Source organism: Callorhinus ursinus, unplaced genomic scaffold (assembly GCF_003265705.2).
Source record: "Callorhinus ursinus isolate GAN/ISIS: 27379988/994484 unplaced genomic scaffold, GSC_fseal_2.0 scaffold118, whole genome shotgun sequence".
Taxonomy (NCBI): domain Eukaryota; kingdom Metazoa; phylum Chordata; class Mammalia; order Carnivora; family Otariidae; genus Callorhinus; species Callorhinus ursinus.
Genome location: NW_027397180.1, coordinates 351,155 through 376,421, shown reverse-complemented (window position 1 = coordinate 376,421; position 25,267 = coordinate 351,155). Strand labels below are relative to the sequence as shown.

Here is a 25,267-nt window from a genome sequence, read left to right as displayed (position 1 = left end):
CTGCCTTGGTGCAGAACCAGAACCTTCACCATCAGGGCAGCTCCCAGGGGCTCGCCCCCATCTGACAACTGCCCCTGCTCAGCACAGTGGCCTCCAGAGGGTGGCACACCCCCCAAAACCCTCCTCAAAACATGGTGTTAACAAACCATCTGCCTCCAAGTGAGACTTTCCTTACAGGTCTGTTTTTCTTTCTTGGGGGATGTAGGGACCATAGATTTCTAACTATAATAGTTCTGATCAATTTCTGAGAGGTTCTGGGGCTGGGGCCTGAGCTGCAGAAAAGGAGACGCTTTCAGCTCAACATAGCAGTCGACGTATACATTCAGTCTTCTCTCCCTCCCAAATGCCATTAGAGGCTCAAGTTCACTTGCACCAGAGATGTGGCAGGCAGGGTCCTCACACAGTCCCAGGACACCACCCCATCCAATCCCTTCCAGGGTGGACAGAACCAGTGCCTCACCTACGAACCTGCTGCTGCTGCTGCATGGCCAAGGGAAGTACTCCCTGTTGGCTCAACCTAATCAGGTGCATCCTTTAAAAGCTGTTTTCCCCGGATGGTTGCAGAGAAAGAAGTCAAAGCAATGTGCGCCTGCAGGCGTGGAAGCAAGTGAGCAGCTGACGTGAACTGCCGATCAAGGGGGGCAGCCTCTAGGAGCTGAGGACAGTCCCCGGCCGACAGCCAGCCAGAAGTCAGGATTTCAGCCCTACTCCCTCAAGGCTCTGAATTCTGCCAACAAGCAGTGCCCTTGGAGGAGGACCCTGAGCCTCAGATGTGCACCGTGGCCCCATGACCCCTGATGTGAGTGAGTGAGACCTGAGCAAAGGACCAGCAATCCACATCTGGACTGCTGACCCTGGAAACACTGAGATTACGAGCACACTGTTCTGACCTGCTGGGTCTGTGACAGTTCGTTACACAGCAAGAAGAAAAACCTAATGAAATTGGCATGCAAAAATTTTGGAAAAGGGCAGGTGAGAAGCTGCATGAGAATGGGCTTTTCTCAGCTTTCCCGCTTTGCTAAGACCCAAGTAAGCGGAAGTAGGTTGAGGCCAGGTGATCAGATTCTTCTTACGGAATTCCGAAAGGCAAAAGAATTGGCCATCTGAGGGCCACGAGACCCTTGTGCAGCACCTGGGCACACAGAGTGATGCCTCTGAAGTCTGAGGAAGGCAGCTATGCTCACCACTATACCACCAACGCTGCCTCTGAAGTCTGAGGGATGGTGACCGGCAATGATGGGAGCGGTAAAGACTTGTGCAAGTGCATGAGGCCCTGAGCCATCTACCTCTGCTCACCCCTTCTCAGGGGCTGCCGGCCATGGTCCCGACTCAGTAAGGGATCACAGTGAAGAAGGTGCAGAAGGTGCAGCCGAGCGCACCAGCCTGGCCTGGCAGCAGGCCTGAAAACCCCAGGGTAGACGAGTGCACGGTCCCCAAGAGGAGCACGGCTCATGCTGCAGCCGAGATGGGGGTGCCCTGGGGCTGCACTGAGCAGGCCACTGTGACTCCCTGCAGAGCAGTGTGTGCTTGGCCTGGGGAGCTGGGGGTGAGGCCACAGATCAGAGGCCTAAGTTCTCGGTTTCCGTGGTAAGACTTAAGCAGATAATGTATTTTTTTAAAGATATATTTTTTAAAGATTTTATTTGTCAGAAAAAGAGCACAAACAGGGGGAGCAGCAGACTCCCCGCTGAGCAGGGAGCCCGATGTGGGGCTTGATCCCAGGACCCTGAGATCATGACCTGAGCTGAAGGCAGACGCTTAACCAAGCCACCCAGGTGTCCCAATAATGTGTATTTTTAAAGATTTATTTATTTGAGAGAGACCGCATGCACGTGTGTGCAAGCAGGAGGAGGGGCAGAGGGAGGGAGAGGAAGAGAGAAAATCTCAGACTCCCCGCTAAATGTGGAGCCTGACATGGGGCTCAATTTCAAGACCCTGAGATCATGACCTGAGCCAAAATCAAGAGTCAGACACTCAACGGACCTGAGCCACCGAAGTGCCCCTTAAAGAGATAACACTTTAAGTTGTAAACTCAACAAACCACAATCAATTTTCAAGGATAAATACTAGGGCAAGAAAAGCAACAAGTAGAAAGCTGCTCTGGGAAGGGCCAGGTCTGCAGGGATACAGGAAATGCCCTTTCAGGAGACCCCCTTCTCTAGTTCTGACTACACTTCCCACCTGCTGAGGAGAGTCAGCCACCTTTTATGTTTCAAAGGTTGGTGCTGAAGAGACAAAGGTTATTCAGTGAAGCTGACAGGCCAGCCGACCAGGGCCTCAGCACCCTCCCTTCCTGTACCACCTCCCCACCTGCAGGCCCTGCACCTGTGTCGCCCTCCCTCCTGGACACTCTGTGCCGCATGTCCCTTTATAGCAGCACTCTGTGCTTCACATCACGGCTCAGATGGGCCTCTCTGGAAGCTTCTCCTCACCACCCCAGGTCCACAGAACCCCTCTTCTGGAGAGGCCCCTGCACACCCACTCTTGCCATGTTATTACCGCCATCATAACTGCTTCTTTATGCCACCGTCTTTGCTGCTAAGTGGTGAGCTCAGGAACAGCAGGAACCCCAGCTTCTGCACTCCCTCCAGGCTCCACCTAGATTCTCTGGCACCCAGCAGGCCCTCAAACCTTTGCTTGAGGGATGAACCAACGTCTTCTGCAGGCAAGCCCAAGGCCCCATCTCAACAGTGGCGGACAAGCAGAACTATACCCATGACCTGCAAACTCAGCACAGAATTTCATTTCCCTGTGTACAGGGTTCAAAATCTGTGGACGAGTATGTCATCAATACACATAGAGTTGCAAACTCGAGTCTGCTCATGCTATTGTAGTCCTGTTCCTTCATGAACACTGTTACCTTTCTGTAACATTCTAACACTGGGAACCACAAGAGCCTGAGACACTGTGATGCACAGGCCATGGTATATTCTTTAGGACCATACCTCTCCTGACTTGAGAACTATGCCAGAAGGAAAGCAGCTGTGAGCCAAACTTCCAAAGTCCAGCAGCCTATCAGCAGAGGGCCAAGTGTGCCCTCCCTCTGTGGAAGGTGACCGCAGCTGGAATCCGACAGGATGGCCCAGCCTGGGGACCTCGGAGGCCATGCAGCAGCCAGGGCAGCTACAGAAGGGACAGGGAAGGAGGTGCCGTGCGCCCAACCAGAGTCCCTTACAGCAACACTCCCTGTGCAGAAGTTCAAGGGCACAGATGTCAACCAGCGTAAATGTGTTGGGAATTCCTTAATAAAGTCACTTCCTGCACTTGCCAGTTCTCTCCGGGGCTCTGGTCAGAAGAATGAGAGGAAGCCATGAAGGGCTCCACCAGCCCGGCCTGTTCAGAGTCCCGGCCAGGTGACCTCGGGCCACAGCAAACTGTGGCTCATGCTAAACCTGCCCCGTACTTGGGGTGGGTGGGTATGCGCACGCGTGTGTGCACGCACGTGAGAAGCACGAGTCACCAAGAGCCCTCTACTCACTATGCCAGAAAATCCACTCTGCCGTGCTCACCCTGGTTAGACCCCAGTTCATGCTGCTCCACATTCTTAGATCTTTTACTCTTTAATGAAGTTGTGCTGTCAAACTGGACTCTGAAACAAAGGTAAGCCACTGCCCCAGTGGAAGGTGCAGCATGGTGGCAGGGGAGCCTCTCCCCAAGTCCTCACAGCCCTCAGCTGGCCACTGTGCTTGAGGCATCAACTCCACCGACGTTTTATAAACAGCGGTCCCTGTCGCGACGAGAGCAAAGAGCAGGAGGCCACTCAAGCAGCGGCATTCTTACCGGACTGGTCCTCGAGGTCCCCGTCCTCGCCGTCGGTGCCAGAGCTGCGCTCGCTGCCCAGGTCGTCCTCAGAGCCCCCACTGGTACCGTCGCTGCTTCCTTCTGAAGCAAAAGAGGTGGAGCCACAGGCCCCGAGAAAGGGTTACAACCAAGGCAGCCAAGAGCAAGGGCCGCCTCACAGCGGCACAGACGTGCTCAGAAGCACCTGCCGAAGGGACTATAAGCGGCTGCCCAGATGGGGACAGAGAAGTCGGGCCGGGGGGGAACAGAAGTAGGGAAAGCATATCCTTTCACTCTAGGTACACCTGTACTACTCAGCTGAACAGTAAGATAAACGCACGTACTGCTTGTACAATTAAAAGCAAAGAATAACTTTTTTAAAAAGATGAAAAGCTGAATATTGACACACGCAGAAAACTGTCAAAAGGGGACTCGGCACATGAGGTGGCCCTGCTGCCTCTGAGAGGTGCAAGCCGCAAACACCTGCCCCCCCACCTCTGGGTGGAAGGGGTAGGAGGCTGGCTCACCAGCACTGCTGGCCAGGGCCGTCGGGCTGAGTCGTGGGTGTCCATCTGGCCCTGGGCTTCGGTCCACAAGCTCGTCCAGGCTGTCGTCATCCATCACTGGACATTGGTAACCAGCCCTGAAATAAACCAGAGTCAAAAAGTTCTCAACTGTCCCAGGATGCAATGCTCCCCTCCCGAAAGCGCAGGAGTCACTCTCCACACAGCACGACCTGGTGACGTGTCCATCCGCAGGACAGGGAGGCCAAGCCACAAGACAGAACACAAACAAAGCAACTTGAACCGCAAAGCTGTGCATACGTAGGAGAAAAGACTGATTCCCATCTACAGAGCGACATTCAAAGTCAAATCTCAATTTATAATTAACCTAATTTAGCTTCATTCTGGCGACGTTTCATTCAATCAGGCACCTACAACACCTTGACACTCCCGAGGAATCCTGACACTAAGCACGAATGAAATGGCTTATCACAAGCTGGGGCAAAGCGGGGATTTCAATGTAGAGGGGCAGGAGGTGTCAGAGGAGCCTAGATGACTAACAGGACCCTCTCCCTGCACTCTCCTGCCATGTCACTCAGCCAACGTTGGCCAGCCTGCCCTCCACCCACCAGATCACCACTGGGAGGCCACGTGTTAGCTGAGGCTGCCCTGCCCTCGCCCCAAATGCACCCACAGGAAGCAGAGGTCGGGCTCACCTCTCAACCACCACCTGCTCTTGGGCTCCTGATTTCCAGGTGGGGACACCCGTCCTGCCTATTCTGTTGTGCGAGGACAACACAGACCTAGACAGGTGACCTCACAAATGGAGCAAAACACAATCTACCTCCTTTGCCAGACCTCCAACTTTGGACCCCAAATAAGGGTTCCTTTCTCAACAATGCTACTCACTTCATTTCCCAGGCGACTCTCAGAGAAAACACTTCTCACAGACAGTCCTTCCATAACTCACCAAGACAGGGTAAGTAAAGAACGCACTCGCTGGGGTACAGTGTGCTTCGGGCCAAGTCCACTCTCCAAGGTCAGAAGAAAGGGGTCATCACACAAAGACCAGAAGGCAGGGCGCCTGGGTGGCTCAGTTACTGAGCATCTGCCTTCGGCTCAGGTCATGATCCCAGGGTCCTAGGATCGGGCCCTGCATCAGGCTCCCTGCTCTACCGGAAGCCTGCTTCTAACCCTCTCCCACTCCCCCTGCTTGTGTTCCTGCTCTCGCTATGTCTGTCTCTGTCAAATAAATAAATAAAAATCTTAAAAAAAAAAAAAGACCAGAAGGCATAGGGGCAAAGCAAGAACCGGGGAAGGAGGGTTTGACCCGGTAAGGCTCTCTTCGTGGATCCCACACGCAGGCTTCTTCCCCCATGGGCCGTGTGCCACCACCAAGAGCTTCACATGGCAATCAGAGGGGCCACCACCACCTTTGTACAGATGCTCCCAGAGAATAATCTCCTGGTGGGGCTAAGGCCAGATTCAGATTTTGGAGTGCCTAACTTCCTTTACAAAGCCCCAGATTCTAGGATGATGTCTCCTAAATAGTGAGGATATATGAATTTGATGAAACTATCAACTGCCTCATATTGTTTCTACCTGGAAAGAGTATACTAAGAGGAGGTTTTGTAGAATTATTCACCTCCTAAAGCTACCACCTTTCTTCTATTTAGAGTTCTAAGGTTAAGAAAATGAGCCATGGTCCCACTCAACTAAGGATCTGCACCCTCACTGCTTGGTGACTCAGCAACACAGTAGGGACCCAGGTGTCCTGCAATTCCTAGCCTGACTCCTGCTGGAGGCATACAGACCCCAGGACATGACAGGGCCACAGCCCTTCCAGGAGAATGACACCTCTCCTGTGGGGTCAGGGAAGAGGACCTAGAACTCTCTGGCCATTGTCATCACTGTTCCCACAACTGGACTTCACAAAGTCATCCTACCTACCCTGCCCCTAAAGAGTGCAGCACATTTCCTGCCCTATAGGAAGGTAAATAAATTTTTTCAAGTTGGCCCCTGAAAAACATGGGTTTGAACTGCACAGGTCCACTTGCACGTGCAAATTTTTTGAATACAGTACTATAAATGTGTTTTCCTTCCTTATGATTTTATCTTTCCTTTTGGCTTACTTTATTAGAAGAAGCACGCGTTCATCAACTGTTGATGTTATCGGTAAGGCTTCCACTCAACAGTACACTCCCAGCAATAAAATCTTTGAGGAGTCAAAAGTTATACACGGATTATCCTATCCACTGCACAGGGGTCAGCGCCTCTAATCCCCATGTTGTTCAAGGGTCGACTGTACTCATAAACCTACCAGGAAACACTTCAGACACAAGAAAACGTAACCCCAAGGCCACCCAAGAGACGACAGAGCACAGCTGAGGGCAGTTTCTAGGTGCAAATTTTCACCTTGATGATGTGTTACACAGCACAAGGTCAAAAGTCAGAACAAACCGCCCCCGGCTTCGCCCCTGGTGCAGTAAGACCCAGGTCCACCCGGCAGGGCCTATCTCCGAGGGCTGTCGGAAGAGGTCAACAAGGCCATGAATGGGTTTGGCACACAGGGGCTTGCCAGGAATGGCGTTGAACTCCCTGCGCCTGTGGGGTTAAGTCCCACCACAGCTGGTGAGGGCAGCAGGAGAGCGTCAACTATGAGGCTAAACATCGTCCGTTCCGACATCATCACACGACAGTTAACTGCTGGCAAAGAACCCAGACAGCCTCTGAAAGTACTTTCCAGAGCAAACACCTGTGCAAATACTGAGGACGAGGCCACCACTAGAGACCCTTAGCAACCCTTTCCCTGTCAGCAACACTGCAGTCAGAACTCTGTGTTAACTCTGCTGGCCCTGCCAGCAGCCCTCAACATGCCTGGCCACACTCACCATCCCTACTTCTGCTGGTATGTTCCAGACCACAGGCAACGGTGGTGGTGTTCTGTGGCTCTCCTGCTCTACCTCTAGATTTAGGGAGCTGAGAGGAAGTAATTTCTCTTTCTTCAAATGCAAGGACCCAAAGCACCTATGGTTCCAACCGCTACTAAGGAAGCCAAAGAACTTCTGGTGGTAACTGGCACCTGTGCCAGGCCCTGAGCAAGCATGCCAGGTCCAGCATTCCATACCCGGCCAGGACTGTCATTCTTTACCCCACGTCTGCCATGAAGGAGACCTGAAAACTGTAAACTGCAATGGAAGTGAAAAAGTGGGCCCAATAAGGTCTGTGCAGGGCTGACGTGGACACCAAGAGTCTATACCGGGGGCTGCGGAGAGGCCCAAAGCCAGGCTCGCCCCGGGGGGGCCTTGCCGCTGGCCTGGGGCACAGAACACACCGGAAGGGGCCAGCCACTGTTGTTCGGCCTCAACATTCTTGTGAAGACAAACCCTCCCCGCGGTCCTGGGAGGCCTCACCTTAGCCTCAGGTCCTAACCACAAGACCCCTGGTCAGAATGAGGCTCCCTGGCAGATTACCGCGTGCTCCCGTAGAGGCAACAGCAGTACATAATCCCCTAAACCCACGACGTGTAACACGAGCACTGCCAGAAAGAACGCGGGGCAAGAGCCGGAGGCCCTGCGCTCAGCAGCGTGCGCCCCTGGGAGCCGCGCGGCCTCTCCCTCCCCCGGTGTGTCCACGCGCAGAGCAGGAAGGGCAGCAGCTACTCCAGAGGCTTGTTGTAAGACTACGTGAGCTAACAGGGCGCCTCCCGTGAACCGCTCGGGCTGCCGCAGCGCGGACGAAGCCGCTGGCTGCAGCGACCACCAGGCCCTGGAAACGAGCCGGCACAGGGTCAGACTTCGCTCGCGCCGGGGAGGGAAACAGCGCGGGCCGGAGGGCGGCGATTCCACGGGACAAGGCGGGTGGGCCCCCCGCGGCTGCGGACAGGCGGCGGCCACCGCAGAAGCCCGCCTGCGGCCCGAGGGGCCTCCCGGCCCGGGCGCGGGCCCTCCGCGCCGCCCGCCCGCGCTCCCCGCCGCCCGCCCGGGGCCAGCGCGACGCAGGCCTCGCCCCGAGGGGCAGGCCGCAGACAAAGCGCGCGGCGCTCGCGGACGGCCCTCGCGCCGGGGCGCGGTCGGGACCCGGGGGCCGCCGCGGGCCCCGCACGTACCCGAGAACCTTGCGTCCCTCCCGCCGCTCCCGGGCGCTCGCCGCGCCGCCCCAGCGCCAGCCTCAACTAGGCCGCCGCCGCCGCCGCCGCTGCCGCCGCCGCCGCCGCCGCCGCCGCCGCCGCCGCCGCGCGCTCCCCGACCCGGAAGTGCACGGAGCCGGCTTCCGGGGCCCTCCCGCCTCGCCCCGCCCGTTGGCGGGAACCACTGGGACCAGGGTGGGGAAGAAGAGCCTGAAGTGGCGGAAGTCGCCGCTCGCCGTGGCCGGGGCTTCGAGACTTCGCAGACACTGCTTAATGCTGGCCCACCGCCCAGGAATACTAGTGTCTGGAAGACCTTGTGGTGTCTAGGCCCCCGCCAGTGGGCCGTTCCGTGTCAGTCCTCCCCCGCCGGGAATTGGTACAGTCCGAGCCCCGGCCCTCCGACCAGGGCGAATGGAAGCGGCCGTCCGGCACACCTGAGCCCCCGCCCTCAGGCCTGGCCCCGCCCCCTGGCCGTGGGCACGCCCCAACCCTGCTGCCCCGCCCCCCCGCGGTGGCCCGGCCCCCCCCCCCCCCGGTGTTGGGCACGCCCCAAGCCCCCGGCGCGCTCGTCGCTCGCCTCGTGGCGCTCCGGGGACGAGCAGCTTCGCGCCCTACAGTCGCTCCTGGACCAAACACTGATGGAGTCCTGTGTGGGCACGCTCCTCCAGGTGCTGGGCACAGCGGGAGGAGACCCTAGCCCCGCGTCCCGTATGGTTCAGACACCGGAAACCACCAGCGCTGTCGGCCACCACACCGCGCGATGTGTGAAAAGCTGACTCCCGCTATGATGAAAGATAAAGCAGGGTAGGGTCCGGGGCTCAGGAGCCTGGGAGGACTGGCCAGTGTTAGGCGGTGAGGATGGACCTGGCAATGAGGTGGGGGCCAGAGGGGCCGCCGTGGGCAGAGCACCGAGAAACCGCCGCTGGACCTCGGAAAGGAGGCCAAGCAGGGGTGGCTGGGCCCAGTGCGGGATGTGGCCAGAGGCGCTAGGGGCACGGGAGGATCTGGAGCAGGATGACACGTGCAGGCTCCGCGAGGGGGGGGGGGGGGGGGGGCAAGGTGGGGAAAAGACTAGAGCAGTGAGGGCAGACACAGGGGGATCCCCAGTTCAGGAACCACCGTGGCTGGCTTGGGCTCGGATGGGCGCAGCTCAGGTTTGGAAAGCAAGAAACTCCTGGTAGATTCTGAAGACAAGGGATTTGCTGAGGGATGTGTGAAGTAAACAGGAGGGGAACCAGGAGACGGGCTTCTGGAAGCCAGGGAAGGAAGGACCATCAAGCAGGGCCCGGGGTCGAGTGAGGTGGGGGTCACTGTGACCCTGAGAATAGCAGCGCTGGAGGTGGGAGCGCCGCGGGGAGTTTAAAGAGAGTGGGAGAGTAACCAGCGCACCAACATCTCTTGCAAGTGGCCCTGCTGCAAAAGGAAGGGAGAGTGGAGCCAGCGGAGGGAGGGTTGTCTTTTCTGCTTACTGCCAGAGAGATAATGGCTAGTTTACACACTCTGAAAAGGACTTTGCAGAGAGGGAGAATGGATGGCACCAGAGATATGGAAGACTCTGGAGCAATTCCTCTCCATGGGCCAGAGGGGTGGGGTCTGGAGGGGGTTGGCTGGTGCAGCACGGTACCTCTTGGGTGTCCTCCAGGCCAAGTACTTAAACCTGGGCACTTGGGCTCCCAGTGTATCAATCATGTAACCATGGGACAGCTTCTTGACCTCTGTGTGTGTCAGTGTCATTGCCCATAAAACGGAGATTGAGGGCTGGATGGGTGAGTATTGGGAGAGCACTTTGGGTGGGGTCCAGCATGGTGACTACCCTGCACCAAGCACCTCCCCCTCCCTCTCCTTCTCAGTGTGGAGCTTGGCATGTGCTGGCCCTTCTAGACACACATGCCTACCTGCTGAAGACCATTGGATAGAACGATACTACCCAGCAGAGGTTCCCACGTGGGGTAGAGGGGTACCCTGCTGATGCTGCTATGAAGGAGTTGGACAGCCAGCTTATAGCCAACTTGGAGTTCCCTTGGAGAGGGGGCAGCCCTTCCTACCTTCATCTGCCGCTGTTCCTGGGGCTCCTGGAAAATTGTCATAATAAACACATGCACCCACATGAGTTATAGAAAAATACTTACTCAGCAGGCATCCTTGGGCAGTGCACAACCTACCCAGCCATTTCAACCTGTGCTCAGATGTGAGCTGTGCTCCCAGGAACTGCCCAGAGCCATTGGTCTGGGCCCATATTGAACATAGGTGGTACCTCGAGAGCACAGGCACATAACAAACCTCTCACCTATTGATGCCCTCCCACATGCATGTGGTCACCTTCTGTATATACCCCCCATCAGTACTGTCACCTCCAGTGCACACTGACTAGCCACCCACCTGCCACCTCTCACATGCTAGTTCCAAGCAAGGACACAACATGTGTACCCTGCCTCATGCCCCTTATAGACCTGCACTCTGTATCCCTTGCTGGGTTTGGGGTGTGTGCTCCTGCACCCTGTTCTGCTCCACCCCCACCCAGAGCACAGGCAGGAACATACATGAAATGCACTCTTCTCTCCTGTACAGGAGGGTGGAGCATGACTGGGAGCTACCTTGGTTCTGTCCAGCCCAGGCCAGCCCTTTCCCCTGCCGTCAGGCCTGCACACAAACACAGGGCCGGAGCGGGGGGGGGGGGGGGGGGAGGAGGGGGAGGAGACAGGTACAGCTGTGTTCCCTGACTTAGGAATGCAGGCCTATTAGTGACCCGGGCTTGCCTTAACCAATGACCACAGACTGGGTAGCTTAAAACAACAGATGATTCTCTCACAGTCCCAGAAATTATAAATGCTGAAATCCAAGGCAGCTGTGCTCCCTGGGAAATCTGTAGGAAATCCTTTCTTGCCTCTTCTGGTTTCTGGTGCTCCAGGCTTCCTTGGCTTGTGGCCACATCACCCCAATCTTCGCCTCTGTCTTTACATGGCCTTCCCATGTGTCTGTATCTCTCATCTGTCTCTTATAAGTACATTTGTTATTGAATTTAGGGCCCACCCAGGTAAACCAGGATGATTTTATCTCAAGACCCTTAATTATAGCTGCAAAGGCCCCTTTTCCAAGTAAGGTAACATTCACAGGGTCTAGGTGCTAGGATACAGACATCTTTTTGAGGGGACACTATTCAACCCACTACAGAGGGTGATAAGGGGTGCATTTGGAACCAGCAGGACTGGGGGACAGCTGGAAGGCATACCAGTCATGGCAAGGCAGGAACTCAGTCACCCTGACTCTTGGCTTCTCCATGTCCCCAAACCCCAGACTTCTTTCCTCCAAACCTCTATCCTGTCCTGAAGGTGTGGGCCTCCTCAGGGATCCTGCGGATTCCTAGGGATTCCTTCCACATCACATTATCCAGGCTTTGCTGACCCCTCCACTTCTGACTGCCAGTAGAACTGAGCCAGCTCCTTGCTGCTCTGTGCTCTTTCCCCACCCGTGGGTGGCCACACCCACAACATCCTGCCTTGAATTTCTATCTGCAGGATTCAGGCTCCTGATGTCCCAGGCCTCCCTGGAGTCTCAGCACTTAGCCACTTAGGCAATGGTTTTGAAGGAAGAAATGAAGTGACCATGCTGATGGGAAGGGTGCAGCAGGGTCTGTGCTGGGGTTGTGGCACCTGCTGGGCTCCAGCCTCTGCACACTTGGGATGCAGGGAAGTCAATGGAGGGAGAACCAGGAACAGGTGGTGTAGAGGCCAGGAGGGGGGCCACAGGAGAACCACCAGGGACCAGGGTGGCTGAGGCTGAGGGCTACAGCCCCTGGGCAGTGAAGAGTGGAGGGCTCCTTCAAAGCTCCTTGGAACCAGATGAGTAGGGTCCTCTAGGGAGGGCCAGGGTCTGAGGCAGCTGCGTGAGACTGAGTGAGGTGAGGGAAAGCGGGGAGCTCTGGCTTACTTGGAGGGGCACAGAGGGCTTATGAGGACTCCTGTGTCGGGAACAAAAGGGGAGCAAGCATCTCTCTACCTCATTAGGGGTCCGCATGTCCCCTGATTCTGCCTCAGGGGTCCCCTTTGGCCATGGAGGCGGGGAGGGGAGTGTGAAGGGAAGGGGGCCAGGGCCAAATCTCCCTTGGCTGCCACCTTGGGGCACCACCCAGGAGTCGGTAACTCCAGGTCCGAAACAGTCTGTTCTCATGCTTTATACTTTTTCAAAGCCCAGACAGGATGGGGCAAAGCACCGATGGCCCTGCGCCCCGCGCCGTGTCCCCTCCGGACTCGGACTCCGAGCCTTCCAAGGAGACGGATCCCACCGGGGCACCGCGGATCCCCCGCCCGCCAGCCACAGCGCTCCGCGGGGGCCGCGGGCAACGCGGGCCCCACGGGCGTCCCGAGGGTGCGGCAGGGCTACGTGCACCCCAGCCCCGCGCGTTCCCGGGAGCTGCCGACCCGCCGCGAGGGCGGGGGAGCGCCTCGGGCCGTACCACCCGCCCCGGCCGGCGGGGGAGACGCCCCGCACGGCCCAGCGCGGCGCCCGCAGGCCCCGCCCGGCAGGTGGCGGCCCCGCCCCGAGGCCGACGTGCGGAAAGGAACGCGCCTGCCGCGCCCGCGAGGGGCCGCGCGGCGGTGGGCGTGGCGACCCGCTCCCACCTCGCGCCCACTGGCTGGGGCGCCGCAGGGCGGGCCCGGCCCAGCTGGCCATTGGCTACGAGACCCGCATATTTGCATACGGGCCGGGCGCGGGGCGTGGGGCGCGGGCCGGTCGGGGGCCGGTCGGGGGCGCCAGGGGCCAGCGGCCGCCGCCGAATTTGGGCTGAGAGCCGGCGACGGCCCCGCGTCGCGGCTGCAGGTTACGCGCGAGGGGTCCCAGACCGGCGGGCGGGGGCTCGGGCCGGGCTGGTGCGGTGGGGCTCGGACGCACAAGTTGGAGGGGAAGGAGGGGTCGGGGGTGGGGGACGGCCCCTCCGTCCACCCGGTGGCCTCCAGGCGCAGGGCAGCCACTGCCCACCGCACACTGCGCTGCTCCGGACCCACTGTGCGTGTGACAGCGGCTGATCTGTCCCTGGGCAGCGCGACCGCCCCGGCCCCTCTGTGACCCTGCTGTGTCGGGCAGGGAACAGCCAGACCAGGTGGGAGGGCGAGCAACAAGGCGGGGAGAGGCGAGGGCGCCCCTGTGGACCGGGTCTGCCTGTCGGCGCTCAGCCGGGGCGGTGGGGAGGAAGGGGAAACATCGTGGGGCTTCACAGCCCTCCACAAGAGGGGGCTCAGGTTGGGCCAAATGCGCCCTTGGAGGGAACTTTTCTTTTCCTTGTGTGTCTCAGGTGCCAGGATGTGCAGAGTTGCTGGGATGGTCTTCTGAACGTTTCCAAGCCGAGGGCAGCCCTGGGCAGGCACGGGTGTCGTGGTCAGACCCTTGGCCCTCAGGATCGGAGCCCCTACTACCTGTCTCTTAAGGACCACCTCTGGAAACTTTCTTAAGGAAGATGGTGACGGATTTGGCTTTTCTGTACATTTCTGCCACTTAAGCTAAGGCCACTAAAGGAGTCAATGCCAAGGACCCACTTGTGGTGCCCAGCGACATGCCCTCCCAGAAGTGGGGGCACCTAGTAGAGCCCCCAGCCTGTCTGCAGGGCCTGCTTCTCTGCTGGGGGTTTCCAATCCACTCTGAAAATCTGCTGGTCGGGGAGCACGCCTGGAGCAGCCTCCAGGCATGCAGGGGCCAGGATGTCTGCAACAGGCCCTCTCCCAGACAGTGGGGGTTGATGGCTGGAGCTGGGTCTGCAGTTGTCAGCACAGCGTCAGGGAGAGGCAGCCTTAGCTGTGGCCTTACATGGACTTGGACTCCCGTTTGGAGAAAGCCTGTCCTAAAGGTCACTGTGGTGTACTGAGGGTCACACCCAGTAGGCTTGGCAGGCAGGTTCTGCAGGAGACAGCGAGGTTGTGGGTGGCCTTAGGGTTGAGAACCAGTGGAGCTGATTGGCTGCCACAGGGCAATGACTTGCTGTGGGTGACCCCCAGTGTTCTCAGCCAACCCACAAGAGTACCTTTGCACTGGGGGTGAGCAGAACTCGGAGGTCAGGAGGAGCTCCAGTGCCATCCCCCAATGCAGCCTGGCCCTACAGAGACAGTGATGAAGGCTGCCTCTGCAGTTACATCAAGCAGGGTCCTGTCTCACCCTGCCGGGGCAACTGGCCTGACCTGGCTTGGTCCTGCCCTGCCATGGCGTGGATGTGTGTGTTTTGGGGGGGGGAGCTGGGCCTCTCCTTAGCTCAGCATAGCTCACATCATTGTTTTCAAAGTGCAGCTTAAAGCTCCAAAGTAAACTTTTCAGCAACTCCAACGTTTCCTTACTGATTTGAGGCACTTGTGGCCACTTTTGGGGGATATGGGATTTTGTCCACCTGGAACAGCCACAGAGGAGGAAGGTTCTGCCCCCTTCCCCACCCTAGAGCACAGCGGCTACCTGAGGACCCTTCCCAGGTAGAAAAGAGGGGTCATCAGCTTTCTCAGCCAGTAGCAGACCAGGGACAGGTCCCCTGGCGAGGTCTCAGAAGGAACTGGTGTTCCCTGAAAACAAAAAGGAGACCAGGGGTGTGTGAGCTGCGCTAGCATCAGAACTGCTTCCCTTTGGGGGGTGGGAAAGCACATGACACCGGGAGGGTGTGGGCTAGTTCCCAGCTAGCACCTGGCTTTGCCCTGTGCTGGCCGGTGTGCTCAGCTTGGGAGATGACCCTGTGCTGGGGCTCGGGGCAGGTGCCCAGAGGTACATCCAACCCACCTGAGCACAGGTGAGGGCTGTGGGTGGGGAGAGCAGGCCCCTTGGACCTGGTGGTAACTGCCTATAGCTCCAGCCCTCCCATCCAGGGCACAACACGATCAGTATTTGCATTCCAGGCTATACCCCATGTGACTGTGCACTCGGCCGTGTCTGGAATGGGCTGCTGTGAGGTAGACAGTGGGCTCAGGTGGGAGCGTAGGTAGGAGCTGGGTAGAGCTGGGGGCTTTGGAGTCAGGAGCCTGGGTCAGAAGTCCCCTGCTGCTGCCTGGCCTGTCCAGTCGTCGCTCCCAGTCCTGTTCCATCTTGGGCAGGAAGTATCCTGGTTGCCCCCCCCCCCCCAACAAGCTGCTCTTGATGGTGTTGCCTCTTGGTGGCTTCCTTGCTCCTTGTACTCAGGACTTCATGTCCCCTATGGTCGGCCCCAAAAGAAGTGGAGAACACCAGGCCCAGCTCAGGGGCCACTCCAGAAGGCGGAGTCCATCCCAAAGTTGCTGACCCCAAACTCAGCACAAAGACCCCTATCATCTAGGATGCCTCCATTTCCTGTTCCCTAATATCCATGGTTGCACCGAGCCCCTGGGTTCTGACCATCGCAGCCACAGTGCTCACAGGTGGGACCTGCAGCCTGATCAGGACCAGGGCCGTGATTTGGACATCACTCTGCCCTCATTTTGAGGCTGCAGGCACAGAGCAGAACCTTCACAACCCACCTGGGAAGCAGAGGGGGCCTGTTGGAAGGCTGGGCAGCACACCCTCATGGGGCCTACACAGCTCTTCTGGGTGAAGTTCCTTGGTCCTGGCCGACCAGGAGTCGGGACCTGCCCCCACAAGCTCTCAGTAAACCTGATAGGCAGGTATGGCATGTCCAGGAGCCATCCCAATGGGGTGGCAATTCCTGCTACTGGTGAGGAGTAGGCCAGAGGAGGGCACTCAGACCAGGGCTGAGGCTGATAAGGCCCCACACTGTCCAACTCTCAACCCAGGCTGAGGCTGCCAAGGAGAGCCCCTGGGTGCAGCAGCTGGAAATGTGAGGCCCTACAAGCCCCAGCTTTGGGCCCAACTGACCACTGGTCCCCGGGAGACCCCTCCCCCCCTTCTCAAGAGCCCTGGTTGTGGCCAGCCCCAGGTAGCTTGGGGTACTCCCCAGTGACACTGGCTGGTCTCAAGTTTTAGGTCCCACAGACCCTGTCCAGTACAGCCTCAGGACACACTCAAGCCATTATGGGCAGTTTATTGAGGTTTTAGGGTTGGGGTAAGGGAGGCGGCATGCCTGTGTGTGCATGCAGGCTCAAGGAAGGATATCTCCCACATGCAAGCACACACCCACAGGCTGAGCAGTGTCCACACATCTCCCAACCCCAATAAGGAGCCATGGCCTTTGGGCGTAGCAAATTCTGAGCTGGTCCCGCCCCCTGCTTCTCCAGGGGGGTTGGCAGACTTGGCAAGAGCTAGGGCAAGTGTCCTCAGCCTCCCCCTGCCCCCCACAGCGGAAACCCCAGGGCTCTGAGGTGTTCTGTCTCAGGCCCAGGGCACCAGGGCTTCCCACTGTATGGGGGAATGAATCCTCTGCGACCACCAATCTCCTGTTGTCCAGGTCGGGCTGGCCTTGGCTGCCCTCGCTCGTGTCATTGGAGCCCAGGGCTGGGCTGGCAGTGGACGTCCATTATGGGGCAAGAGCTGCTACCTCCAGGAGTTCTGCCTCATTGGGGCAACTGTGGGGAGGGCACAGGCTGAGGGGCCTGCGGAGGCCCCAGGAAGACCCTGTCCCACCCAAAGTGGGGAAGACACGACATACTCTCTGGGCTCAGGCTAGACACTAGAGCAGAATTCTGAGGGGTTCTTGTGAGGGGCTCTTCTCCGGCTGGAGGCAGAAGATCCTATAGGGAGAGTAGGTCAGCTTGGAGCTGGGCCAGGCCTCCCACCCACCTGGCCTCCCTCCAGAACCACTCTGACCTGTGTGCTGAGGGGGCCCCTGTCTGGCGGCGGGGGTGGTGGCAGTGCAGCCCCCGTCTGCTGGATGAACTGCTGCAGGTTACACTGACGGAGCTCCCGGTTCAGTTCCTCAAGTTCCTGGGCTTGGGCCTGGGGCACAGGGAGCCCTCAGGGGACACAGCCATAGGGCTCCATGGCCTCATGCTCTCCCTAGTCTGACCCTGAGACCAACCCCCAAATCTGCTCACACTGGGGACATCAGCAGGGGCTCGGGGGCCTGTGGGCTTACCTGCAGGGCATGCTCGGCGGCCTCCAGGGCCCTGCTCACCAGGGCCAGGCTGCCTTGTACCTCTGCGCTCTGCCGTTCCTGGGCAGCCAGGTCCTGGCGCAAGCGTTCAGTTGCAGATGCTGTGGGTGAGGGGGGCCCAGGGGCCTCAGAGGCCAGATGTAGTTCAGCCTCCAGGGCACGGGCCTGGGCATCCAGGGCCTGCAGCCGGGCAGCATGCTCGGCAGTGGCTGCGCTCAGGGCTTGCAGGCGCGCCTGCCCCTCACGCTCCCGTGCCTGCTCCCGCCGCAGCTCCTGCTCCCAGAAGGCCTCTTGACCCAGCTCCACTGCGTTCCTCCGCACTCTTCGCTCCAGGCCCTGCAGGTCTGCACAGGAGCCTGGGATTGGTGCTACAGGGGCCACAGGTTCAGGCAGCGCAGGGCTGGTGACCAGCCCAGGGCACCCCAGGTTGAAGGTCAGTGCTTGGCGCTGCTCGTGGCCCAGGGCTGGCCGTGGCTTTGGGGGGACGCTGGCTCGGACTGGGCAGCGCTCAGGAGGTGGGCAGCTGTCTGAGGAAGGCCTCCCAGCGAGGCTGGGCCCTGTCCGCCTCAGGACAAACTGGACATCACTGGCAAACTGTCCACAGGTAGCCTGGGCACCCACTGGACACTCCTGGGGCAGCAGCTGCCGTTCCTTTTCCCTGAGACGCTGCACGAGCACAAAGCGGCCCGTCTGGCCTGGGGTAGGAGGAGACAGGTCAGCCTATGCCCCCCCCCAACAGCCTCCATTCACCTGGCTTGAGAAGTTAGGGGAGGGCAAGAGGGACCATCAGCCAGCCCCACCCTCAACGGGAGAAGGGGCCCGAGGGCCAGGCCCCACCTCAGGTGCACCTGTTGGGCCATCTGTGCCTGAAAGGACTCACCTATTGCTTGGGCTAGTGCTATGACCACTTCCTGACAGGTGGTTTGCTCCGAGACCCCACAGACCACGCGCTGTATGCCATCCACCCACACCTTCAGCTCCATCGCTGCTAGCCCGGAGAGCATCCCTGTCGTGCAGGGAGGACAAAGGCCACAGGGTCAGGCCCTGCCTGGCCCCACCACCGCCTGGCCCCTCCTCTCCTCACCTCCAGAAGTGGTTCAGGGCTACTGCCCCCTCCCCAAGCCAGTCCTGCTCTCCTGTGCTCAGCCCCACACGTAGGCCATACGTTGTTGGGGTGAAGGTAGTCAAGACCAGCCCCCCGATGGGTAATCATTGTGCCCTCCAGAAGCACTTCGAAGCTCCCCGACTTCCCAGCCTCCTCTTGCCCCGCCCCGCTCCCGGAGCAAGGCGAATCATTAACCAGACCCAGAACTTCCTGCCTCCCCAGTCACCTGGCTCGAAAGGCACTGCCCCTCCCACGGGACGCCGGCCTCAGGCGCCCAAGGGCGCCCTCACGAAAACACTGCTTCCCGCTGCCATGGGAACGCCCCCTCCCCCGCGACTCAGACCTCGGCCCTCCGGAGCCACGGAACCGCGCCCGGGCGGCCCTTGCCGGCGCGGGCAGCCCTCTTCTCTCTCCCGCCAGCCGCTGCGCTCGCCCCCCAGGCCGCCGTCGCTGCTGCGGAGCCGCTGCAGGTGCGGCGCGGCCCCCACGACGGCCCAGCCCGCGCCCCTCCATCGGAGCTTCCGTCCGAGGCAGCGGCCCGCACGCAGGAGGACCTGGGGCCCTGCGCGGCTCACCTGGGCGCTCGCTGGCCTCCGGGATGCAGACTCGAACCGGCTGCTTCCCGGCGCCGGGTGCCGCCGCAACCTGCCGCCTCCAGCGCAGCGGGCGAGCCCCGGCTCGCCACTCCATTGGCCCGCAGCCCGAGCGCCCCGCCCCGCGCCTCCCTATTGGCTCCCAGGGTCGCCCGCCCGCCCTGAGCCAACGCCCATTGGCTGTCCCTCCTGTGCCCCGCCCTTCCCATTGGCTCCCCGCCCGCCCCGCCCCCGGCGGCGCCCAGGTGTGGGCGGAGCTCGGCGGCGCGGAGGGGCGGGCTGAGCCTCGTCCACGCACGCCTGAAGACCGCGAACTACGCGGAAGCGCGTCCTCGGCCGGCTGGCAGCGCGTGAGACAGGTGTCTGGCTCCGCTCCCGGGCCGACTTCCTCAGAAGCGCCCCCAGTCCAATAAGGCCGGTGCTTAGGGTGGGGGCACCGGCCTGGGACCCCGTAGCCTGTGCACCCAGAGGGGCAGACGCGGCCCGCCAAGGCCAGGGTCCCACCGACCCGGCTCTCTCAGGGCCCGTCGTCAGGACGCACAGGGGTCGGGAGCTGGGAGCCCCCCGCGGGAGAGCGGCGTGCTCTCTGGCTGCAGCCAGGCTGACCGTCCTGGTGGGGGAGAAGGCTGCCCTGAGGTTGCTGGGGACAAAGCAAGACAATGACCCTGGGCTCTTTTCCCCCACCCCTCCCTGCCCCCAGTGGGGCCCAGGGTCTCCTCGAGTTGTGGACACACGCGGGCACCCTGTGCCTGGCAGAACCCGAGCCAGCTCAGCAGCCAGGGTCCCTCAGAGCCTCAGTGCTGTCTGTGGACCAGGCTTTCAGAGCCTGCTCTGCCTCCTCACAATGAGCCATGGGGGGTCCTGCTGCCTGCCTGTATCCTCCCCGGCACAGGAAGTCCTACAAAAAGTGAGGTGGGTGGGTGAAGGCTGGAGGGCATTGGTCTGTGTGTCAGGTCTGGTGCCTCATTTTTGTTCTGGGGCAGAGGGAACTGTTGTCATAGTTAGGAGAGTGTCCCCACGGCTCCCCAAGGTGGTGGAGATGAACTGGAGAAAGAGAGGCTTCTGACTCGGGGTTAGGTAGGCCGGCATCAGCCTCTGAGTGCAAAGATGCTGTGGAAGCACTCAGAAGGGGCTCACTGCTGGGTAGAGTCCAGTAAGCCCCCATACACAGGGCAGTCTCCAATACCTGCCGCAGTTAGGCTGGGGAGGGACCGTGGGAGCCTCCTCAAGGTTGGTTGGGGGCGGCAGACTGAGTGTGTGACCATGGCAGGCCCTGCTGGTCACCCTGTTGTCCCCTGGGCCTGCTAAGGCCTGCTGGTCAACAACCCAGCCTTTCAGAGTTTCTCCTTCAGGCTGGGTCAGGGGGTGGGCCCAAGGCTCACTCAGGCCCTGGTCTGGGGTTTCCCTGGAAGCTCCTGGTAACAAACAGCCCCTCCCCTTCTGAGTGCTGGTATCCATGGCAACACTCTAGAGCCTTTCTTTCCCTAGGCCTGCTTGGATTTCAGGCCTCAGGTGAGTGTTGGGGGTAAGGCCCTGGGTCTGGGTCACAGGGCCTTTGCCTGGGTCACAGGCAAAGGACCAGTCCCTCTGTGGACCCTTGCTTTAGGTTGAGGGACAGGACCTCAGGTCCTAGAAGGCAAGGGTGACAGGGGGATGACAACAGGAAATGCGCACTCAGGTGACATGTTGCTTGTGGGGGGTGACCTGCTGCCTTGTCCTGGTCAGAAACACACAGATGTGGGCACACATGTGACCAGCAGTCTAGTGTCCTGTGGGGTGCATGCACACACACGCGTGTACACACACACAGACCTCTTTGGTGTGGTACTGTCTAGGGCTGTCAGGCATAGGCACACGCTCGGCCACGTAAGGAGAGCCCCACCGGGGCATCCACACATAGGACACAAGAATGACAGCCACACTGTCCCTTTCAGCTCCCCTAGGAACATCGAGAATGGTCCCTGAGTCTTGCCAAGAGGCTGAAGGAGCCGAGAAAGAGGCTTCCTTATCCCTGGTGGACCAAGAGCCAGTCAATGGCCACCTGGAGCCTCCAGCTGGCACACCCCAAGAACCAGTGGCTCCCACATGCCCACAGGACACCAAGCCCAGCTCTCCACGGGTGGTCTTCTCTGTTAACCTGCAGTAAGGAAGGGAGGGAGGGGTGGTCAGCCACTTGGGCCTGGTCAGCCAGAGGGCAGGGCCTGATCGCTGGCATTGCAGGTTGGCCCCTGAGTCCCTGGACCCTCGAACCCTGCAGCTGCTGTGGGGTCAGCGGAGACTAGAGATCCAGGCCCTGCGGTGGGCCATCCAGAACCACCGGGATGCCCGGCATTGCCACGTCCTGCACGAGGTGGCTGGACTTCCACCCGAGAGGTGAGCAGCCAAGCGCTAGTCCCCCAGCTCAACCCAGCCTCTGTCCTGGCCAGAACTCCTGGGTTTTGTCTGACCCCATGCCCAACCACTGGTCCTGACTGACACTCCAACTTGATTCTTACTCTGACCTTTGCCTCTAGCCCTAAGCCTTACCTGGACCCTGACCCTCTACCCTAACCCTGAAAAAGTGAATATATTGTGAACGTACCCAGATCCTAACTCTGAACACATTTTTAGTCACTGAACCTAGACCCCACCTACAACCCAGACTTCTCAGAGCCAGACCTGGCCTAGCCCCTGGAACTCTGTGCCCTTGGGCCCCCAATGTCAGTGAAGAGGGGCCCCTCCTTCTCCCTTCCTTGGTTACTGACCTCGAGGTAGGGGCTGCTGAGATTGCCCCTTCCCCCAGGAGCGCACGCAATCGGGAAAAGTTCCTGCAGAACCAGGTCCAAAAGCTGACTCTGGAGTTGAAAGAACAGAAGGAACAGGCCCAGCTGGTGAGGGGCAGGTGGGATCAAGGAGTTGGGCAGGGGACCCAGGCTGGGGTGAGGATCAGGGGCCAGGTAGGGGTTGGCCTTGGGGGTCGGCACCTGGAGAAGACCTTGCCCACCTGTGCACCCTCCTGGAGCAGGAGAAGTCCCAGCTGGAGGAACGTCTGCTGCAGACCGTGACCACAATGCAGCAGCTGGAGGCTGAGCTGCAGGCCTTCCAGAAATCCTGCCTCCTGCAGCTGGCCCGCTCCTCCTGGGTGGGTCGCATATTACGATCTTCCACCGGCAGTGTGGAGGTAAGCCCCCCTCGGCCCACCTTCCTGCCTCCCGTGTTCCCCTCCCCAACCCTCTTTGGACATCCCCTGGGTAGCCAGTGTCTCTCCTTCAGGTGCTTTTGCTCGGGGGAGGGGGGCTGGCCTGCCTGGGAAGCCACGGGGCAGGGAGGAACCCTCTGGTTCTGCCCAGTGGACGCAGAGCAAGTGTGTGCCTCAGGTGCTGGTGAGGTCAAAGGAGAGAGGCTCTATCCCCCAGCCCCTGCCCACTGGCCTCCACTCCCCCTGTGCAGGTGGTAACTGCAGAAACCCTCATGGACTTCAGTGACCTCTCTGAGAGTGAACAGGGTCCCTCCACTGGGGAGGTAAGCAAGGCCCCCATGTGCTTTCACAGCTGGCAGCCCTGCGGGAGGGGAGGGCCACATGCCTGTTGCTTCCTGACCAGGGTTTCCGGCTGGAGGATGTGGACTGGAACAGCATTGCCCAGCGGTATCCCAACCTCTTCATCAACATCGAGTCCAGCTCAGACCAAAAGTAACTTTGCTGGTCTGGCAATCCTCCAGGGGTGCAGGGCAGGGGGGAGAGCGTGCCTTGGCATATGTGGGCCAGAGTCCAAGTTCTACCTTTAATGTCTCTGGACAAGTAACTTACACCTTCGAAGGTCAGTTCTCCCATCTGTAGGACGAGGTTCACAGTGAAGGGAAAGGGCTCCTGAGCCCCCATGGTCCTTCCAGGAGCCTCTTCCCTAGGCTGGGTCCCGGGGTGCCCCACCCACCTTGGGGAGGCTACATGGGCACAAGGCTAGAGTCTAGAAGCCAAAGCCGGCAGCAGCGAACAGATCAGTAGACTGTGGCCCACAGGCACCCGCGACCCCTGCCACCCCCACAGTCCCCACTGTTGGGCGAGTGGGGCTCGGAGCTGCACAGACAGCACATGGAACAGCATCTCAAGAGTGTCGAGTGGGGTTCCCTGCCGTTCGTGGGCACTAGCAGCTCGGGGGGCGCGGACTCTGACTCCAGCAGTGGCCAGCTGGCTGAGCATTACCGCATGCAGAAGGTGACAGGACACCCACCCGGCACGCCAGGCCACAATTCTTCTGAGCTGACAGAGGCACGCTCGAGGAGCCTCAGCAGGGCAACGCAGACACAGCCTGAAGGTGGAGTGGAGCGGGCCTCCCCAGTTACCCCCCCCGCAAGGCTGGGATCTCTGCCCAAAGCCCTAAACACCATGTCCCCCAACAGCTCGGTCTTCACAACTGCCCAGAGCAAGGCCGCTCCAGTCCCATCCCTAGGGGTTAGGGTGGTCTTGGATGGTAAGTGCTGCTGTCTTGGCACTCTGGCTCCAGTACCCCCCTGCCCCCCCAGGCCCGTACTTGGAGTTACACCTCTGCTTCCCTCAGCCTCCAGGGTCCAGCCCTCCTGCTCTGGATCTGACCCCGGGAGCTGTTCCTCTCCCAAGTGCACCCTCAGGGTGCTGCAGGTCGGTCGGGCCTCCCATGAGATGTCCACAGTGGATGCTCCATATGGAAGTACCCCTTCCAACAGGTCTCCTTTCTCTGGATCTCCAGAAAGCCCACCAGGACCAGCCTGGCAAGACTGTCCTGATGAAGGAGTCCTGTGCAGATCCAGAGCACCCACATTCCGAGCGCCATTGGAGGTGAGGGGGTGACCCGGTAGGGTCACAGCAGGAGTGGGTCTTGACTGGGGCACAGCGGAGGGGTGCCCACGCCTCTCTGCACAGTGCCCCTACTCTCCCTGCTCCTCACCCCAGCCCAACGGGTTCCTGCCTGAAGATCGTGGCTGTTAACGGCAGGGAGAGGTTTGTGCGCGTCCTCAACCAGTCGCTGGAGGAGACTGCGGACCTGGGTGGCCTGATGCTGCAGCAGCACCTGCACGACTTCCCTGTGTGCATGTATCGCTTCCCGCTGGGCACGCTGCTGGCGCCGCGGCACCACGTCACGGTGCGCCCCGCTCCCTGCCAGCCCCCGTGGCCCTGGCTCAGGCCCCCACCGCTCCTCACCCACTGCCCCATTGATGTCCACCAGGTTTGGGGCGAGGGGCCCCGCAGCACCAAGAAGCAGCTGCCCTCTTCCTTGGGCCAGGAGCCCGTGCACTTCTGCTCCAGCCGGGGATGTGTGACTCTCCTCCTGAACCCCAAGGGCGAGGTCAGTGTGTTTCCCAGCTGGAGGTGGGGTGGGGATTGAGCCCCACGGGATGGGGGTGACCGCTGTGCCCCTCCCGGCTGGCCCCGCAGGTCCTGAGCAAGCATCAGGCCCCCCACTGCGTGTCCCCCACCTCGAGGATCTTCGCCGACAACACCGATTTGTCCATAGACCGCTTCTTGCTCTCAGAGGCTGGGCATGGGGCTGACACCTGCGAGCAGAAGCCTGGGCCTCAACACTTCCACGCGGGCAGGGTGCGGGAAGCCCGGGCCAGACGTCGGAGGCCCGGGTGGGCACTGCGGGTCCCTTGGTCCCAGGCCCCACCCTTGCAAAAACCGTCTCCCCAGACTTCCTGCTAAGGACCATTCCCCTACCTCAGGTCCAGTCCCCTCTGGGGCCGCTCCCCAAGCTGGTTCCTGACCAGGGTCACCACCCACCTCCGCAGGTCCCGTCCTCTCCAGGCTCGCCCCGCAGTAATTCAAGACCACCCCCAGGCCCCCTGCCTCCCCAGGCCCCTTCCTCTCCAGGACTGCCCTTCCCGCGGGCGGGATCCGGATCTCACGACCCCCTCGCCCCACCAGGACACGGGTCCTCTTCCCCCGGCTGAGCACCAGCAAGATCTTCCGCCCACGGGAGGTACCAGCGCCGTCGGAGGCCGCCGAGACCCTTGCGCCGGAGCTCCTGCCCGCCATCCCCGGTGAGCGCGCGGGGACGCGGAGGGAGGGTGGGCAGCCCGCCAGGGAGGTGGGAGGCTGGCCTGACGGATCGCGTCATTGTTCCCCGCAGAGGCTGGGCTGTGCCTCGAGGACTGCCAGGCTAGGAAGGAGCACAGGGTCCGGGTGAGTGTGCGCGCGCGGGCTGTCCCGCGCCCCTT

At 60.3% G+C, this 25,267-nt stretch overlaps 3 protein-coding genes and 1 long non-coding RNA gene across 19 annotated transcripts in view; 1 reads left to right on the top strand and 3 right to left on the bottom strand.

Moving 5' to 3' along the window:
• The window catches only part of PHRF1 (PHD and ring finger domains 1), a 29,347-nt gene extending 20,848 nt beyond the window's left edge, over positions 1-8,499 (bottom strand). For 3 of the 5 annotated variants that reach the window (XM_025862080.2, XM_073889818.1, XM_073889820.1), the window contains exons 1-3: positions 8,392-8,499; positions 4,308-4,423; positions 3,781-3,882 (exon numbers count right to left, since the gene is read on the bottom strand). In XM_025862080.2, the coding sequence (XP_025717865.2) occupies positions 3,781-3,882; positions 4,308-4,401 (196 nt within the window). In that variant the 5' untranslated portion in view covers positions 4,402-4,423; positions 8,392-8,499. The remainder of the gene's footprint in view (positions 1-3,780; positions 3,883-4,307; positions 4,424-8,391) is intronic. The other 2 variants (XM_073889817.1, XM_073889819.1) reach the window with 1 other exon arrangement.
• Positions 8,500-16,373: 7,874 nt separating this feature from the next.
• Positions 16,374-19,229, bottom strand: RASSF7 (Ras association domain family member 7). 2 transcript variants are annotated; one of them, XM_025862074.2, is made up of 6 exons: positions 19,079-19,229; positions 18,279-18,404; positions 17,381-18,093; positions 17,113-17,241; positions 16,955-17,036; positions 16,374-16,871 (listed from the first exon to the last, which is right to left on the bottom strand). In XM_025862074.2, the coding sequence occupies exons 1-6, from the start codon at positions 19,191-19,193 to the stop codon at positions 16,840-16,842; spliced, it is 1,197 nt and encodes a 398-aa protein (XP_025717859.2). In that variant the 5' UTR covers positions 19,194-19,229; the 3' UTR covers positions 16,374-16,839. The 2 variants fall into 2 exon arrangements, with proteins under 2 accessions (XP_025717859.2, XP_073745943.1); XM_073889842.1 differs by having other exon boundaries at positions 16,374-17,036.
• Positions 19,230-20,660: 1,431 nt separating this feature from the next.
• The window catches only part of LMNTD2 (lamin tail domain containing 2), a 4,968-nt gene continuing 361 nt past the window's right edge, over positions 20,661-25,267 (top strand). For 2 of the 10 annotated variants that reach the window (XM_073889826.1, XM_073889825.1), the window contains exons 1-14: positions 21,006-21,238; positions 21,317-21,469; positions 21,879-21,966; positions 22,101-22,256; positions 22,526-22,597; positions 22,678-22,766; positions 23,093-23,544; positions 23,632-23,711; positions 23,800-23,888; positions 24,003-24,192; positions 24,277-24,396; positions 24,486-24,682; positions 24,975-25,090; positions 25,180-25,232. In XM_073889826.1, the coding sequence (XP_073745927.1) occupies positions 21,006-21,238; positions 21,317-21,469; positions 21,879-21,966; positions 22,101-22,256; positions 22,526-22,597; positions 22,678-22,766; positions 23,093-23,544; positions 23,632-23,711; positions 23,800-23,888; positions 24,003-24,192; positions 24,277-24,396; positions 24,486-24,682; positions 24,975-25,090; positions 25,180-25,232 (2,088 nt within the window). Of the gene's footprint in view, positions 20,775-21,005; positions 21,239-21,316; positions 21,470-21,878; positions 21,967-22,100; positions 22,257-22,525; positions 22,598-22,677; positions 22,767-23,092; positions 23,545-23,631; positions 23,712-23,776; positions 23,889-24,002; positions 24,397-24,485; positions 24,683-24,974; positions 25,233-25,267 lie in introns of those variants that run through there. The other 8 variants (XM_073889827.1, XM_073889828.1, XM_073889821.1 and 5 more) reach the window with 7 other exon arrangements.
• On the bottom strand, positions 21,107-25,143 carry LOC141371894 (uncharacterized). 2 transcript variants are annotated; one of them, XR_012377198.1, is made up of 5 exons: positions 25,034-25,143; positions 23,617-24,604; positions 22,660-22,907; positions 21,841-21,930; positions 21,107-21,233 (listed from the first exon to the last, which is right to left on the bottom strand). It is a non-coding gene; the product is annotated as an uncharacterized lncRNA (long non-coding RNA). The 2 variants fall into 2 exon arrangements; XR_012377197.1 differs by lacking the exon at positions 25,034-25,143 and adding an exon at positions 22,080-22,213 and having other exon boundaries at positions 23,617-23,726.

What these genes read in the sequence shown, in the direction of transcription:
- RASSF7 (XM_073889842.1), bottom strand. Translation starts at nt 19,193, where the DNA reads ATGGAGTGGCGAGCCGGGGCTCGCCCGCTGCGCTGGAGGCGGCAGGTT. An exon ending in CCGCCGAGCATGCCCTGCAG is followed by an intron (nt 17,242 to 17,380) that starts GTAAGCCCACAG and finishes CCTGTGCCCCAG; the next exon opens with GCCCAAGCCCAGGAACTTGA. An exon ending in GGGGCCCCCTCAGCACACAG is followed by an intron (nt 17,037 to 17,112) that starts GTCAGAGTGGTT and finishes CTCTCCCTATAG; the next exon opens with GATCTTCTGCCTCCAGCCGG.